This window comes from Macaca mulatta, chromosome 3, assembly GCF_049350105.2.
Source record: "Macaca mulatta isolate MMU2019108-1 chromosome 3, T2T-MMU8v2.0, whole genome shotgun sequence".
In the NCBI taxonomy this organism is placed as follows: domain Eukaryota; kingdom Metazoa; phylum Chordata; class Mammalia; order Primates; family Cercopithecidae; genus Macaca; species Macaca mulatta.
This window is the reverse complement of record NC_133408.1, coordinates 181,458,325-181,474,543: the sequence shown is the minus strand read 5'-3', so window position 1 is coordinate 181,474,543 and position 16,219 is coordinate 181,458,325. Positions and strand designations below refer to the sequence as shown.

Below are 16,219 nucleotides of genomic sequence, written 5' to 3'. Positions count from 1 at the left end.
CCCCTTTTTATGAGGTTACATAAGTGGACAGATGGTCTATTAAGCCACAGAGTTCTGTAAATAATTTTTCCACAGTGATTCTTGCTTAGCATTGTGATACATTCTAGACTGAATGTAGAGAACTGTGCATGAAGTTATGACTTTCTCCGAAATGCTCTTAATTTGATTTAAAAATTGATTGATTTAAAAATAATCATTCCACATGTAACTAATTCTTAGACTGTTAGTCTCAAATTTAAAAATTAGAATGAAATTCAATTCTTTAGGAAAAGTACTAAACTTCTGGTATTTGGTACTTCTTGTGATTTATTACTTGAAGGAGAAAATATTTTTACTTTAATGTAGATATTTTTATGTATATGAACAACTAGTCTTAGAAGTTCTCTGATAACCCTTCCTATCTGTGGGTCCCACTCCTGTGGATTCAAGCAACCGAAGATAGAAAATACCTATTTTTGCAACTGTACTGAATCTGCACAGACTCTCATCCCCTAGAGAATACAGTATAGCAACTATCCACATAGCATTTACATTGTGTTGGGTATGATAAGTAATCTAGAGATGGTTTAATGTACACAGGGAGGATGTGCATACGTCTGTGCAAATACCCTGCCACTATACAGAAGGGACTTGAGAATCTGGATTTTGGTATCTGAGGGAGGTCCTGGAACCAATCCCCCAAGGATACTGTGGGATGACTGTATTTATAACACAGTCTATTTGGCATACAATATCTACCCTTGAGTAAGTACTATGGAGTAAAATTTCCAGCGCATATTCAGACACACACTCCACCTCATGCAGATATATCCTTTAGGCAGTGGAAGTACAGTAAAAGCTAATCCAGGTAAACTAGTCCATTATTTATCATTCATTAACAACAGTAATTCTACGAAATGTATCAGAGTTTTCTAATGCAACTTCACAATGTTCTCTTCAGGTATCCAGAGGAAACAGACATTACTTGATTTCACTTCCTGTAGAGAACAGAAGGACACTGTGGCTGCCACTGATGCTAACAATGCAGAACATAGTGGCTTCGCCTAACCTTAGCAATAGAATTGGGGTCTCTATTTCTGGATCCCAGTATCATAAAGGAGATTTGAATATTGCTGGTCTCGCTGGCCAGACTGTCAATGAAGATTGTGTGATTTCTGGACATTCCGTAGAAGGAACAGGATTTTCCCTTCTTTTTCCTATAGATACAGCAAGAAAATCAAAGGCTGCAGAATCAGCTATTCAGTCTCTGAAGAATTTATGCCAAAGGCAAGAACAACAAACTTATGTGCCTGTGTAGATAATGAAGTAGCCATGGAGACCAGGCCGCTGCAACAGAAATGTGTGATCCCTAAGTGGGCACGAGAGGGAGCTCTGAGACAAAGCACAGAAAAGCAGAGCTGAGCAAATTACCAGTTGGCATGGGAACACACCAGCTCCTCAGATGCTCTGAAGGAGGATTTATAGTGTTCTTAACCAATACAATTCTGGCAGAGGTAGGACTTAACAAATCACAGGACTTGGAAGGGTATTCTGTGTTGGAAAGGGAAAAAGGCCTGGGAAATGCCCAAGGTACTCAATACCTTTTCGAGTTCTCTATGAAGGCCCTGGGAATAGGAGGACATGGTGAACTGACATAAACAGTAATGGATACTGTGAAGTGCTTCACAATATAAAAAGACTTGACACACATTCTCTTACTCAAGGCTGAACGCCGGTCCTGAGATCGGCAGAGACGATTGTGTTATTTCATTCTGTAGACAGGGAAAGGATTCAGACGCTAAATGATCCGAGTCATGACGTCGGGTAAGTGGCAGAATCAAAATTTGCATTCAGCTCTTTGACCCTGAAACCAAAGTTCTTGACGCTGTGTCATGCTCCATTGAATTCTTTGGTTTCAATTGAAAAACAAAGACTGCTCTTACATTCTGATCCCCCAAAATGAACAGTGATGGCCAGCACAGGAGAGGGGCACTATACATGTCAGCCCCTAGGAAAGAAAGAACATCGAAATTCCCAAACAAGACAAGGCTTTGGCTGGATCTCTGTCTTAGACTTCATGGGGCACTCTGAATAGTAAAATCTGAGAAAATCACAAGCCTCATTTCCTATGAACCCCAGTCCACTTACCCTATAGTTATAAAGTCTCCTTTGCTGATGGTGTCAGGTTCAATGCAGATATTCAGGAAATCTTCTTTGCTCTAAAAAGGTTAAGAACACTAACGTCATTACTCTTAAAATTTGGCTAATGCAGCCTGTTGTCATCCTCAGCTTTGATGGTTCATAGTTTGAAGCTGTGTACAAATAGGGGGCTCTACTTGTAGTGATTTAATTCTGAACCTATTCTCAGCCTTTTTTTTTTTTTTTTTCCCACTAAGAGCTTTACTGAGGTATAATTTATAGAAAATTCATCTCCATTGCTTGGCTTTTTTTTTTTTACTACATAAGCAAACAGAAAACTCAGAGTGGGAGGTTCTGGACGTTCTGTCACTCACTAGTAATTATTAACTGTTCTAGTCTCTAGGATTACTTCCCTTGCAGGCCAAGCTTTCAGCCCATCCCAGCAATCTCAGTGTTCACTGTACATCAGCTTCACATCACAGCATAGAACCAGCTGCTTGGTGTGGAGAGCCCAGGTGCCTGTGCTCCTTTAAATGCTCTACATACAAATTTGGTATGCAACCAGAGTTGAAAAATAGCAATCCATTTATTCTATGATAATGTTTAAAAACTTTCCATTTCCAGCCACAGAAAGCTCTGGATGATTTGAGCTATGACAAAATGGCTATAGAACAGACTTGATTCTTGGACCACTTCCCATAACTTGCTACCAGTCAGTGACTAGCCACACAAACCTAGCCCTCTGTAAATGAATCCCACAACTTCTATGTCAGCTTCAAATAGAGGTCTTGTTTCTTTGGGGGTACATTCAAAATCATCAGGCCCAGGATAACCCACAGGCCTCTGAGAGCCTTAAAGCCTTTGCCTAAGATTAAAGGGTAACAAAGAACAACTAACTCTCAACTAAGAATTACAAAACATAAAGTGGATGACTTTGAAAGTTCACCTTTTATTCAGCTACTTGCTGAGTACCAATCATGCACCATGAACCCACGGAGCTTGGGTTACACCACTGAACAAAATGCACATGAATTTCTGCCTACAAAGAACTTACTTTCTACTGTAGAGACTGGAGGGAATAGATAGATCATAGTAAAAGAGTAAATTATAAACTGTGTTAGAAGGATACCACAAGTATTTCAGAGTATATTAGAAAAAAGGAACAAAGAAGCAGAGCGAGGAACATGAGGTGGCGCTGATGGCAGTGGCTGCATTATAAAAGGGGGTTCCATGGAGAAGCCTTGGAAAAGAGACCTGAAGGAGATGAGGGAGTCAGCGATGTGGACATCCAGAGCAGTGGTTCTCAAAGTTTAGCAAGTGTCACTAGAGAGCAGGTAACACTCAGACTCTGGTTTTTCTTTGTCAACTAAAAAATAAATTTTTGGCCAGGTGCAGTGGCTCACGCCTGTGATCCCAGCACTTTGGGAGGCCAAGGCAGGTGGATCACCTGAGGTCAGGAGTTCGAGACCAGCCTGGCCAACGCGGTGAAACCCCGTCTCTACTAAAAGTACAAATATTAGCCGGGTATGGTGGCAGGTGCCTGTAATCCCAGCTACTAGGGAGGCTGAGGCAGGAGAATCGCTAGAACCTGGGAGGCGGAGATTGCAGTGAGCCAATATCGTGCCATTGTACTCCAGCCTGGGTGCCAAGAGTGAAACTCCGTCTCAATCAATCAATAAAAATATTTTAACTCAGACTCACCCCGTCCCAAGTTTCTGGTTCAGTAGATCTGGGGTGAGGCCCATGAATTTTCATCTCCAGCAACTTCCATGCGATACTGATGTGCTGATCTAAGGATGGGACTTTGAGAACCCCTAATCCGCGGATGAGCAATCCATGCAAGGGTAATTACTGGGGCAGAGGCCTTCAGGTGGTGGTGGGGGAACACGTCTGACAGCACAGAACAGCAAGGAAGCCCATGTGGCTGGAGCAGAGTGAGTGACAGGGACAACAGTGAGGAAGACAGAGGGAAGAGAGGAGCTACATCAGCAGAGCCTCATAGACCATGGTGAGGAAGCTGGCTTTTAGGCTGAATGAAGCAGAGAGCCACTGGAGGGTTCTAAGGAGGGAAATATGTTCTGGCTTCATTTCAATAGGATCCCTCTGGCTGCCGTGTTGAGAATTAAGACAGGAGTAGTATTGCAGAGGGAGACAGTGGGCTAGGAATTAACATTATAGATAAATGTGTAAGAATGGCCCAGGGTTCAGGAGCTCCCAGGAGCAATGATCTGCTCTGACAATAGGACACTGAGAGGTGGGGCTGGGGGGAGAGTTAGAGGAGGAGGAGGAAGAATGGGTTAAAGCAGTGACGAGACAGGAGGACAACCACCAGTCACCAGGCCCAGCATACAAGGGGAGGAAAAGAAAGAAAACACAGCCACTGCTTAAAGGCTGTGGGAAAGACAGAGCCCAGGGGAGAGCCACGCTTCAGCTAGAACAGGGTCGGGAAACATTTTCAGTAAAGAGCCAGAGAGTGAACACTGAAGGCTTGCAGACCATGAGGTCTCTCTCACAGCTATTCAACCCAGCCATGGTGGCTGAAAGCAGCCAGAGAATGAATTAGCGTGCTTGTGTTCCAGTAAAATTTGACTTACAGACACTGAAATTTAAAGACAATTTCCACACGTAACAGAAAAATACTCTTGATTTTTTTCAATGATTTAAAAATGTAAAAAACATTGTTAGCTTCAAGGCTGTATAAATACAGCAGCAGGATATTCGGGCCTGTGGGCTGTCCTTTGCTGACCCCTGTTCTAAAGCTTTGTTCTGGAAGCACAATTAAGTTACCTATAAAGAAACTGTGGTTCTTTGGAGGCGAGCCTTTAGCTTTGTTAACAGGGAACAGGGCAGCCTTTAGTCTAGAATTAATTTTGACTCACTAGTGAGGCGATACCTTTCTGAGGACATTACCCAATGCCCCATGTCTGAAGAGGATTTTCTACTCTAATTGGTTCGAACACGAACTATTCCTGGCTTTGTGAGAAGACTGACGCTCCCGAGACTGTCCCGCCTGCTCATTGCTAACTCAACCTCCATCTCAGGTGGTGGTTTCCCACATGCATGCACCTGTCAGTATTCAGCTGAAGATTCCAGAGGAAACCTCCATAAACTTCTAGCTTGGTTCTGGGTGCGGCTCTCCTCTCTATGTGGTTTTCTTGAATCCTGCCTTGCAATTCTAGCTGCCTTGATTTCTCAGAATTCTCAAAGGCCCCTCAACCGAGGGGGGCCATGGGCTGTGTGGGCTCCCTCTCCACAGGCAGTGGCCTCTCTCCAGCAGTCAGCTGGGGCAAGCGTCAGGCTCACCGTGTTTGACTCCCTGCTCTCTGGACTCACTGACCTATGCTGCTTATCTCATACCAATGTCTCATACAGTTGTTTCATAGATTTTGTCTAATGTTTAAGGTGTTTAAGGTATAAAGCTGGTGCTTTTTGCTCCATCTTGGCCAAAAGTCTCACATTAGCATTCAAAAATCAATTCATTTTATTGCTTTGACAGATTAAATGAGGAAACTTTATTATCTCAATAGATGCTGGAAGAGTACTTGATAAAATTAAGTATCTAAGATATTTAACATGAAAGATAAAAATGTAGCAAACTGGGAATAGAAAGGAACTTCCTTAATCTGATAAAGGGTATCTATAAAAAAAGAAAACACATTAAATACAAGAATGAAGCAATGAAGACTTTCTCTCTAAATCAGAAATAAGAAAGACGATGGGGACTCCTGTTATTGCTACTTCTACTCAACCATGTACTGAGGTCCTAGCCAGTGCTCTAAGTAAAATGAAGGATTGTAAGGATAAGTATTTGAAGAGAGAAAACAAAACTTGCACTATTTGCATTGGCCATGACGAAATCTATAGAAAATTTGAAAGAATTCATTGAAAGAAAGTTAGAATAATTAATAATAATTTAATTAGGTTGCTGATTCAGCATTGATATAAAAAGTCAATTATATGTCCATCTACTAAATCAGACAGAAAATGAAATTTTAAGAGATATTATTTAGAATAGCATAAAAATTAAGATAACTGGGAATATATCCAGCAAAAGACAGGATATTCTAGAGAAAACTATAAAACTTCATTGAAAGACATTGAAGCCCTAAACAAATGAAGAGATACACCCCGTTCATATTCGAGAGGAGTCAATATTGTAGAAATGTCATTTCTCTCCAAATTGATCTATGGGTACAATGCAGTGAGATCAATATTATAACATTTCTATGTGGGATTTAATAAACATTCTAAAATATTCATAGAACTCAAATGAGCTAAGAATAGCCAGGAGACTGTTTTAAAAAAAGAAAAACATGGAACTTATTATAAAACTGTAATAATTAAGAGAAGCAGAGTATTAATGTTAAGTATGAGAAAATGGAACAACAATAGAAGAAAGAGACTAGAAACATTTACATGTATATAGACATGATGTACGGCAGAGGTCTATTGAAGATCAGTGGGGGAAAATGGAGATTTCAATAAATGGTGCTTGGACAACTGGCACCAACTTTCTATTTGGAAAGAACATAAAATTGGAGCTTTACCTCCATCATTTACAAAACTCACTTATTAAGTGGGGGTATTTCCTTTTTAAAGAAAAATGGAACTATGTTGCAAATCTTTTTTCCCGTGTCAATAGATAGAAAATAATACATCTATAATAGACATGATTTTTAATAAATGTACCAAAATTTATTCAGTCTGATTAGTTCATTGCAAATATTTTACTATTATAAATACAGTGAGCATAGTTGTATAAGAGATCCTAATTTTCACACATTCTACACTTCTACAGCTTCTTTCATACACTGAATGTACTGGTTTTAATAAGTGAACATTTTGAGCTATTACACGGCAGCTACATTGCCTTTAATGTATTGCATTTGCTTTTATTTTTATAAAGAATTGTGCAAAAAAGAAATGAATTTGCTACTACTAGTGATAAGCAGCACAGTATCGTATACTTTTATAATAAGCACAAAGATAAAAAGCACTTGGCATTGTGAGTGTGGCTAATCTTGATCACCATCACATACTGACTGAACTCAATCCATTCACTGGTACTCAGTCATCAGAGAAAAGAACAATGGTAAAGAACATGAACAAAATACTCGAAATACATATTATTAAAGACTTGGTATAAAGGAGATGTATAATTAGAAATTTTATCTTTCTCTTTTAAATTCCTCTGGAACAGAATTTTTTGTTTTGTTTTTTTTTAGCATTCATATATCCACTTTCACCAGTGTTTTTCAATTTCCATTATGTAAAAAAGGACTGCCTACATTATGTATTCATCAGATTATTTCAGTAGGATAAATTCTTAGAAATACACCTGATAGGGCCGAAGGTATGCATATATTTTAGACACTTCATAGATACTATACCCAGTTGCTGAGATAGGATGTTCCAATTTATATTCCCATCACAAACACACACCACCAAGCTTTTAACCTATAACATGCTTTTTAGTCATGACAATTCAATGTTACTATTTTAATTTGTATTTCTTTGCCGAAATCACTGTTTCCTTACCTACAAAATGCAGATAAATATATTTACCTATAAGGATTACATAATATTATGTAAAATTCTTAGGACAGTGCCTAGCATGTAGTAAATAGCAAATATAAGCTATTTTTTCAAATGCTTATTTCTTTTATGAATTTTCTATTCTTACCCCTTGCTCACTTTTTATATTAGTCCTTTGCCCATTTCTTATTGCTTTATCCTAAGAGCTTGTTACAAGAAAAGTGAATTCCTGGTCTATCACATGATAATACTTTTCCCAATATGTCATTTAAAAGTTTAGAATATCTTTTTAAATAAAAAGACAAATGCATCAGTATGATTTTTGCCTTAAATGTCATGCTTAGAAAGACTTTGTCCTCCTTAAGTTTATACTGATAATCACTTAGATTTTACCCTAATACTTTTTTAACTTCAAACTTCTATTTTAAGTTCAGGGGTACATACACAGGATGTGCAGCCTTGTTACATAGGTATAAACATGTGCCGTTTACCCTAATACTTTAATCATTTTATTATTTTACATTTAGTTCTTTAATCAAACTAGAATTTTTTTATAGGATGAAGGGAGCTATGTTTTCCAAATGTTTTGCAATGGACATGTATTATTTTCATAATTAGAAAACAACTCAATACTCTGAATATTAATATTAGAATCAAACTTATCACTCTATTAATATTGGAATCAAACTTTTCACGACATTCCAACTCCATCTGCTAATTTTCAGACTGGCCTAGACAACTGTGAACAGACTAATTTGCATAAAAGCTGAATGTAGTTAGTCCAGTTAACAATTACTTTCCTATTGGTATATTACCAAGGTTTTCTCTATACCAGGGTCAGTAAACTTTTTCTGTAAGTGACCAGATAATAAACATTTTAGGCTTTGGGCCATACAATCTGTCACAACTACTCAGCTCTCCCCTATAGCACAAAGGCAGCCACAGACAATGTATTTGTGAATGAATATGGCTGTGCTCCAATAAAACTTTATTTATGGATACTGAAACTTGAATTTTACATATTTTTCTGTTCACAAAAATTATTCTTCTTTTGATTTTCTTTGTATCATTTAAAATTAGAAGATTCTTGGCTTCTGGGCTATACAAAACAGGTGGCAGACCAGTTTGCCAATGCCTGCTTTATTTCAATACTTTCGGATGTATTTTCTACAGCAGGACCACCCAACAGAACCTTCTGCACTGACAGACAGGCTGTATACCTGTGATTTCCAATATGGTGGCTACTAGCCACATATGGCTGTTGGGCACTTGAAATGTGGTGAGTGTGACTTAGGAACTAAGTTTTCCATTTTATTTAATTCTAATTAATTTAAATTTAACTAACCACAAGTGGCTAATAGCTACCATATGGGATAGTGCATACCTATAGATTGGGCCTAAATAAATCACATGTAGATATAGATACAGATGTATGTGTGTGGGTATTTTTCTCCTGAGGATCTAATTTGACATATTTAGTAGTCACGAAAATCGTGGATATTTACTCAAGTAAAAATTCCACAATTTTTTTCCAGTGACAAATGGGAATAGTTAATTTGCATTTCTAAAGCCCTCTTGCCCTAAGTTCTCTGAATGCCAATTAAGCAATGAGCAGAACATGTGATCAGAGCCCCAGAAGCATTTATGCCACTCCTGCAGGTGGCAGCTTCTCCTCATTGCTGTTATTCCTTAAAGGCACACCGCATCCTCTTTCCCCTGACCCTGCCCTCTCTATCTCCACAGGGTAAAAATAAAAATAACTGAATTAGTGGGAGCATTCTATAGCTGTTGTCACTTTTCTTAGGTACCAAATGCTTTTCTAATAAAAAAGCACACTTACTGTCGGGTCAAGCTGATTGTTCCGTGTTGTGATGGACAGTTCAATGGTGGACAGCTGCACATCTTTCCAGACCTCTGGGCTCACCTCTTGGGAAAGGGCTGTGGGAATCCATTAGATACAGGTCAGTTTCTTCCATTAACATTTAACCACCCACCACGGACGGCTAGCTGCTAGCTGCTCAGCTCAGTTTCTCAAGCCTTTCTGCTGACTCTTTGCCTTCATTTTATTTATTTCATGCTTCTTATACATAGAGGTAAAAATGGCATCTCTGTGCCTAAAACATCACTACCAAAAGCAGTCACATTAACAGAAAGATTGTGCACAGAGACTGCTATGCCCATTGATGGCACATTGCTTGGGCATGCTCTGATGGCACACAGAAGGATCAATTCAGTGATTCCTGAAAGGCTTCTCCTGCTCTAGTTAAGTCTCTCAAACTGATTTTGGAGGTCTACTTTAGGGCACTCCTAAACTGACCAGGGCCCTCCAATCCTCAGTCGCCACATTGCTCACCATCCTGTGGTTGTGCCCAGTAGGATGCAAGCCTTCGTAATATTCTCCTGTACAAAGAAGGTCTTTGTACAGGGGTCTCCTCTGGTTCAGTGGGAGGTCTCTCTGTAGGTCCCGTGTATGAGATAGAGGCTTGATGAGTCTGAGGCCACTCCTTTTAATGTGGAGAGAGAAAATTTTCTTAGGCATATACAATTCCACTCTGGGAGTTTCTCTCAGTAAAGGTTATTTATTTGTCTCTTTATACCTGCTAGAAAGTGAATTAATAATCTCCTCTCACTGGATGGAATGCTAATTTGGAGCATGGAATCCTCAAGCTTTCTTTTCCTCTTAAAGCTAGATCTTAAAAACCATGAATTCAGCAAGTACTGCCTCCACTGCTCCCCCTAAAATGGACTAACCACCACCATTTACACTTGTCCAAAAGGAGGGTGAATGAACATAGGGTCATCTGTAATAAATTCATCTTTGGCTTACAGATGGTGATGCAAAATGAAACTGAGGAAATCCAGTTGCATCAAGTACCTACCTCACTTCTGGAATCTTATTCCACACACAGGACAGAATGGTTTAGCCCAGGCTCACAATCCAGCCCAAGGCTTCTCACTTCTGCTTCAAAGCCCATCACCCTCACACTCTATTTTTTTTTTTTTTTTTTGTCTTCTGCGTCCTGGCATCCCAAGTCCAGTGTCAGCCTGGATCACATCCTGACCGCATGAATAATTAAAACCATACCCTAGCCTCTCAGCCCTTGACATCACCTCCAATTCACCACATCCACCCATTTCCATGGCCACATCCTGGCCCCTAATGTCACCCAGAACTATTTCACTTTGGAAATCTAAAACTCTGAGATCCTACCCTCTAATCACATCCCATATTCTTCTGGTTGATTCTTTTGTGCCCATTGTGTCTCTTAGGGTGAAATGCTTCCCTGTTCTCAAGTTTCCAGGTGGTGAATTACAAAACAGTAGCAACACTGGCTTCTCTCACTCCACCACTTACTCCTCCCCGAGTCTAGAAGGACCAATGCATGGATCCAGCCCCTTCCTTTTTCTCTCTGACAGCAGCTGTCCTTGTCTCAAACATTCACTGCTTCTAATTTTTATGTGGTGAAAATTAGCTTCTTGTGGTGGTCTCTGCCCTGAAGGAGCTGTTTCAGTGGATACTTTCAGTTCACAGTATTAGGAGATCAGATAGAGACCACGTATCTGTGCTCTGTCCTCCACTCCTGCTGACATTTATAAAGCTGACGTTTTGATCTTCATCTGCCTAGTTCCTACATTTGTTTTCATACCTTGGTTCAAACTAAAAAGAGGAAGAGAGGGGTTTTATTGTGGGCCTCTGAAGACCTAAATGCCCCAAGTTTTCAATCACACTGAGGATTCTACTCCCTGACCACTCATTTTCCCTCAGTGCCAAACTGATAGTCCATTACTTTTCAATCGCTTTCTTTTTCCACTTACTCCAGGCTCTCCTGTGTCTTTATTCTTCTACAATATGTCCTAGAAAGCCCCAATTCTGGATCAGCCTTGTCACTAAGTTCCTGTACTCTTACATCATGGCTCAGTATTACTAGAGGAGAAAATGATACTCCTGCTGAGTACTAATATGGGGAAAAGCAGTCACCCAAAGGAGCATTCGTGTCTACAAATCGTTAGCCTCAGGTCTTCAATGCTACTTGATAATCCTAAGCCTCCTCCTTCATTCATCTTTCTTCAGAATCCCCCATACCACTACCCACCGCCTTTCTGACAGGATGACTGCTTCCTATACTTCAGTGAGAATATCAGGGACGTCAGTGAGAATACCTTAACTTTCTCTAATCTCATTTTTATCTGGACCTACCCTTTACTCCTCTCCTGTATCAATGAAAAAAGGTGTCCCTTCTCCTGTCCAGGGACAATCCAGGACTCTGGATCCCACACCCTTCTACCTGCTCTTGGATTTTGCCAATTCAGTCATGCTTTCTGTCTCCCTTCTCCTCACCTCCTCACATTCTTTTCTTTTTCTTCAGTCTAGAAACACAAGGATATTCTCCACTTTTAAAAACTCCATATTGATCCCATGTTTCTCTCAGCTTTTGCCTTCCCTATCTCCTTCTCTTCAAAGTCAGGTTTCTTGAAGGAGTAGCCTGTCCTTGCCATCTCCACTTCTTTACATCACTTTTATGTCTCGACTTTCTTCAACCAGGCTTCAGCCACCACACTTTGGAGGCTGCCCAGCTTTTGGAGGCTGCCAAATTCGATGGATACTCTCTTGTCTGTATATTTAAAGTCTTTGCCTTTGCTTCTTGAAACTCTTACTTTTCTCTTGAAATTCTCTCTTCTATTGGCTTCTATGTTAGTATTCTCTCCTGCATTTTCTCTTAGCACTTCTCAGTCATTTCTGGTAGTTCTTTAAATGTTTATGTCCCTTAGGGATATTCCTGGCATCTGTACTGAATGGTAATTTCACCCAACCCATGGTTTCAACACCGCTCACACACTTATGACATTTGAATCTGTTTCTGTAGCCCAGACCTCTCTGCTGAATTCCAGACCTAAATCACAATTTTATCTTTGCTTGTCTGTACCACAGGTATGTTAACTCTACATAGATTAAACTGAAAATTTCATCTCTCTTCACTCTAGTATTATCAACATCAGTGGAAAACTCCAATTACCAAACTCTAGTCCCTCATACCAGAAATCTGATAATCCTATATTCTTCTGACTTTTGAGGTTCTAACTTAACAGTTCTTTAATCCGTCTTCTACTGTCAATACTCACTGTTACCTCCTTAGTCTATATGTTACTTCCCACCTGACTACTTTAACAATATTCTATCTAATGTCCTTGACTTGAGCTACCTACATCCTATCTGTTTTTCTGTTTAGAAAAAAACAATTTTTCTAAAATGCAAATCTGCTCATGTCATGCCTCTGCTTAAGACTCAATAACTCCCCATTGCTTTAAGGATAAAAGTCAAATTGCACATCAAACCCTGCCATAACCTGCCCTTACCTAACCCACTGGCTTCACTTCCTGCCATTTTACTGCATTAATCATAATTAAGGGCCATGTCACACCACTGTGACTTCACACAGCCTTTAAATGTTTCAAAATTTAGTGTAAGTGTCACCTCCCCGGGAAGATTTCCCGACCCTCACTAGATTGAGATGCCCCTCCTCTCTGCTCCCGTCTTAGTCTTTCTATCTGTCTCTCACAGCACTGGCCTAACTGCTGATTTGCTTACACTTCCCTCCCAGCATATGAATACTTCTACTGAGGGCAGGAAACCTGTCTCATGTGACTTTGTATCCCAAGCATATATCAACAACTGTTTGCTGAATAAACGGTGGAAACAGTTTATATTCCATTTAAATATGTAGCTACTCTGTTTCTTCCTAAATGCACTCAGAACTCCACCAATGAAATTATTCCCTCGAGGAGTAACCGATTTTACTAATCCAGTTTGCCCTTGGTATATAAAGACCTTGCCCTGCCAAGTTCATTTTTAAAATTATATACATTTACTTCTAGTAGTCTAGTGATTTTAGGGTTTTACATTTAATTTTTTAATCCAGCCAGAATTTTTTTAAAAGGTAAAGGAAGCTATGTTTTCCAAAAGTTTAAAAGGTAAAAGAAGCTATGTTTCCACATGTATTACTTTTATAATTAGAAAAACACTCAATAACTCTGAATATTAACATTAGAACCAAACTTCTCACTACATTCCAACCCCATCTGCCAATTTTCAGACTGGCTAGCCAAACTGTGAATATACCATTTTGATTTGCATAAAAGCTGAATATAGTCTGTAGTCCACAGGTAAAGATGACTTTTCTATTAGCATTTTCACTAATAAAAGTTGTTAGGCTTTTCTCTATGCCAGTATTTTCTATTGTATCATATAGAGTAGCACTGCCCAACAAAACTTTTTCTGGTAATGGAAATGTTCCATACCTATACTCTCCAATACAGTCACCACCACCCATACTTAGCTAGTATAGTTTGAAACCTACTGATATAAACACAAACCTGTACAATTAGATATTACATATTCAGATGCAAATCTTCAATTCATTTCCAGGTACTAACATAGACAAGCATACAAATAATCGGTGGGACATAGGGCGTTATGTTCAAGGTCTGTCTGGCAAGAGAGTGAATTAATAGCAAAGGGAATTAGAATGCTAACGAGAGATTAAATATGGGTTTGGAAGTAGAGGGAATGAGTTGGTAGATGAGGGGTGACTGCTTATCAAAACAGGAATGCTTTTTGTATTTATACTTAATCAAACATGCCCTGTTTTAGTGTTGAAGCATGCCACATTCATCTGTAGCAAGGAATTAAAAAAATATACCAAATATTTGCATTACAGAGAAACAACAAAATAACACAGCAAATATCTACATTGTAAATCACATTTACCTTAAGAGTGCTGAAAAAGTGGGCTGCTTTGATTTTTAGAGGCCCAAGATACCAGTACCTGTGAAAAGACCAAGATAAAAATCTGATAAGAATATCAAAAGAACTATCATGTGATAGATACCATTCATGGCAGACAATACATTAGAATTACATCTCTGCTATGAGTGGCTATTCTGGTAGCTAGGAGGTTATGGCTTAGTATAAAAGAGTATTACATCCAATTTTAAATCCACATTTCGATGCCTTGTCAAGTTATATGTAATTAGTTAGTTATACAGTAAAGATCCTTGCAATTTATGAGAGATATATAACCAGGCTCCCTGAGTCACTAAATTCACAACATCCTTTAAACACATCCTTTAAGCCATAGAATACAGTTCGGTATACAGTTGTCCCTCAGTCCAAAGTCTGCAGATGTTCAAGTCCCTGATAGAAAATGGCATATTTCCACATAATCTATGTACATTCTCTTGTATATTTTAAATCAACTCTACATTGCTTATAACACTTAATACGATGCCTACACATCACTTCATTTGCACGGATTCAACACAGTACTCGGTGTGCAGCCAATTCCAGTTTTGCTTTTTGGAATTTTGTGGAATTTTTTTTTCCCTAAATATTTTCTCTCTGCATTTGTTTACATCTATGGATACAACGGGTCAAGTGTACATTCAAAAGGGCTATGAGTAAAGGATGATGCAGCCACACGAAGATGCAGACACTGCATGCTCTGATGTGCTGATCCCAAGCTAAATGACTAGATCCTGTACACCATGTCCTCTCACACAAACGCACATATGCACACTCAATTAAAATGTGCAAACCAGCATAATTTCACATGACTCCTGTTATACAGCTTCAAAATGGCAAATGTTAAATCTGGGAATAACGAGAATCTATTGCTTATTGCTAAATACATAAAAGCTACTGGAGAGAGGAAGACACCTAATCGGAATTAGAAAATGGCATAAAGTAGATTCTTCTCTTAAAACTTATCTCTGTTAACAAATCACTCACCATTAACTGCTCTCTATTGATTCTGATCATATACATTTATTTAGCATCCACTATGAATGTGGAGGAAACAGAAGAAATATAAAGTATAAATTTCCCTCTTTGGGAGCTTATGATTTGAGAAAATAAGACCCAAATAAGTAAAAGCAAACAATGAATGACTATACAGAAAAGCATAAACTGATCACTGCTTATTGGTAAGGGGAATCAAAAAGAGACAAAAAATCATTAAGGGCCTAAAATCATTGGAGCAGCCATGCTTATAAAATGAATGGCACAGAATAAAGTCAGGGTACAAAACTTAGAGTATGGGAAACAGGAAAACAGCCAGAGAAAGAGGGAAAAGCTTAGAAGTAAAGATGCATAATTTCATAATTAGGGGTGATGACAGAGAAAGTTGGGCCTGGAATAACAGACAAAGAGCTTAGATATAATCCAAGAGGGAAGGCAGAAACATTCTAAATTATTATTCAGGTTGATATTGTGCTACTACTAATGAGGCCCTGATCATCTGATTTTTTTTTTTTTTTTAAAATTTCCTTTATAGTTTGCTTCTTTCCCTAGTTAGCCAAGTAGAAGGTCATCTCAACTCAGGCAGTTACCTTCTACATATTCCTCAGTTTCCTTCATCTCTACCAATAGTACATTTTGCCACTGTCTTGTAGTCTTCTATAGCCAGCTAGGAAATGATTTCTCCTATCTCTACCATTTCTTTCTTAATACAAAGAGCAACTCAGCGGATGGGCCTAGCCAAGGCAGCACGTAATGACAATCAGAATTTTA

General features: G+C 38.9%; 1 protein-coding gene across 6 annotated transcripts in view; it reads right to left on the bottom strand.

Moving 5' to 3' along the window:
- Positions 1–16,219, bottom strand: part of AGK (acylglycerol kinase) — a 103,549-nt gene that overhangs the window by 2,793 nt on the left and 84,537 nt on the right. For all 6 annotated transcript variants that reach the window (XM_077994580.1, XM_077994581.1, XM_077994583.1 and 3 more), the window contains 4 exon segments: positions 14,420–14,477; positions 10,007–10,157; positions 9,494–9,591; positions 2,128–2,198 (listed from right to left, as the gene is read on the bottom strand). In XM_077994580.1, coding sequence (XP_077850706.1) covers positions 2,128–2,198; positions 9,494–9,591; positions 10,007–10,157; positions 14,420–14,477 — 378 coding nt within the window.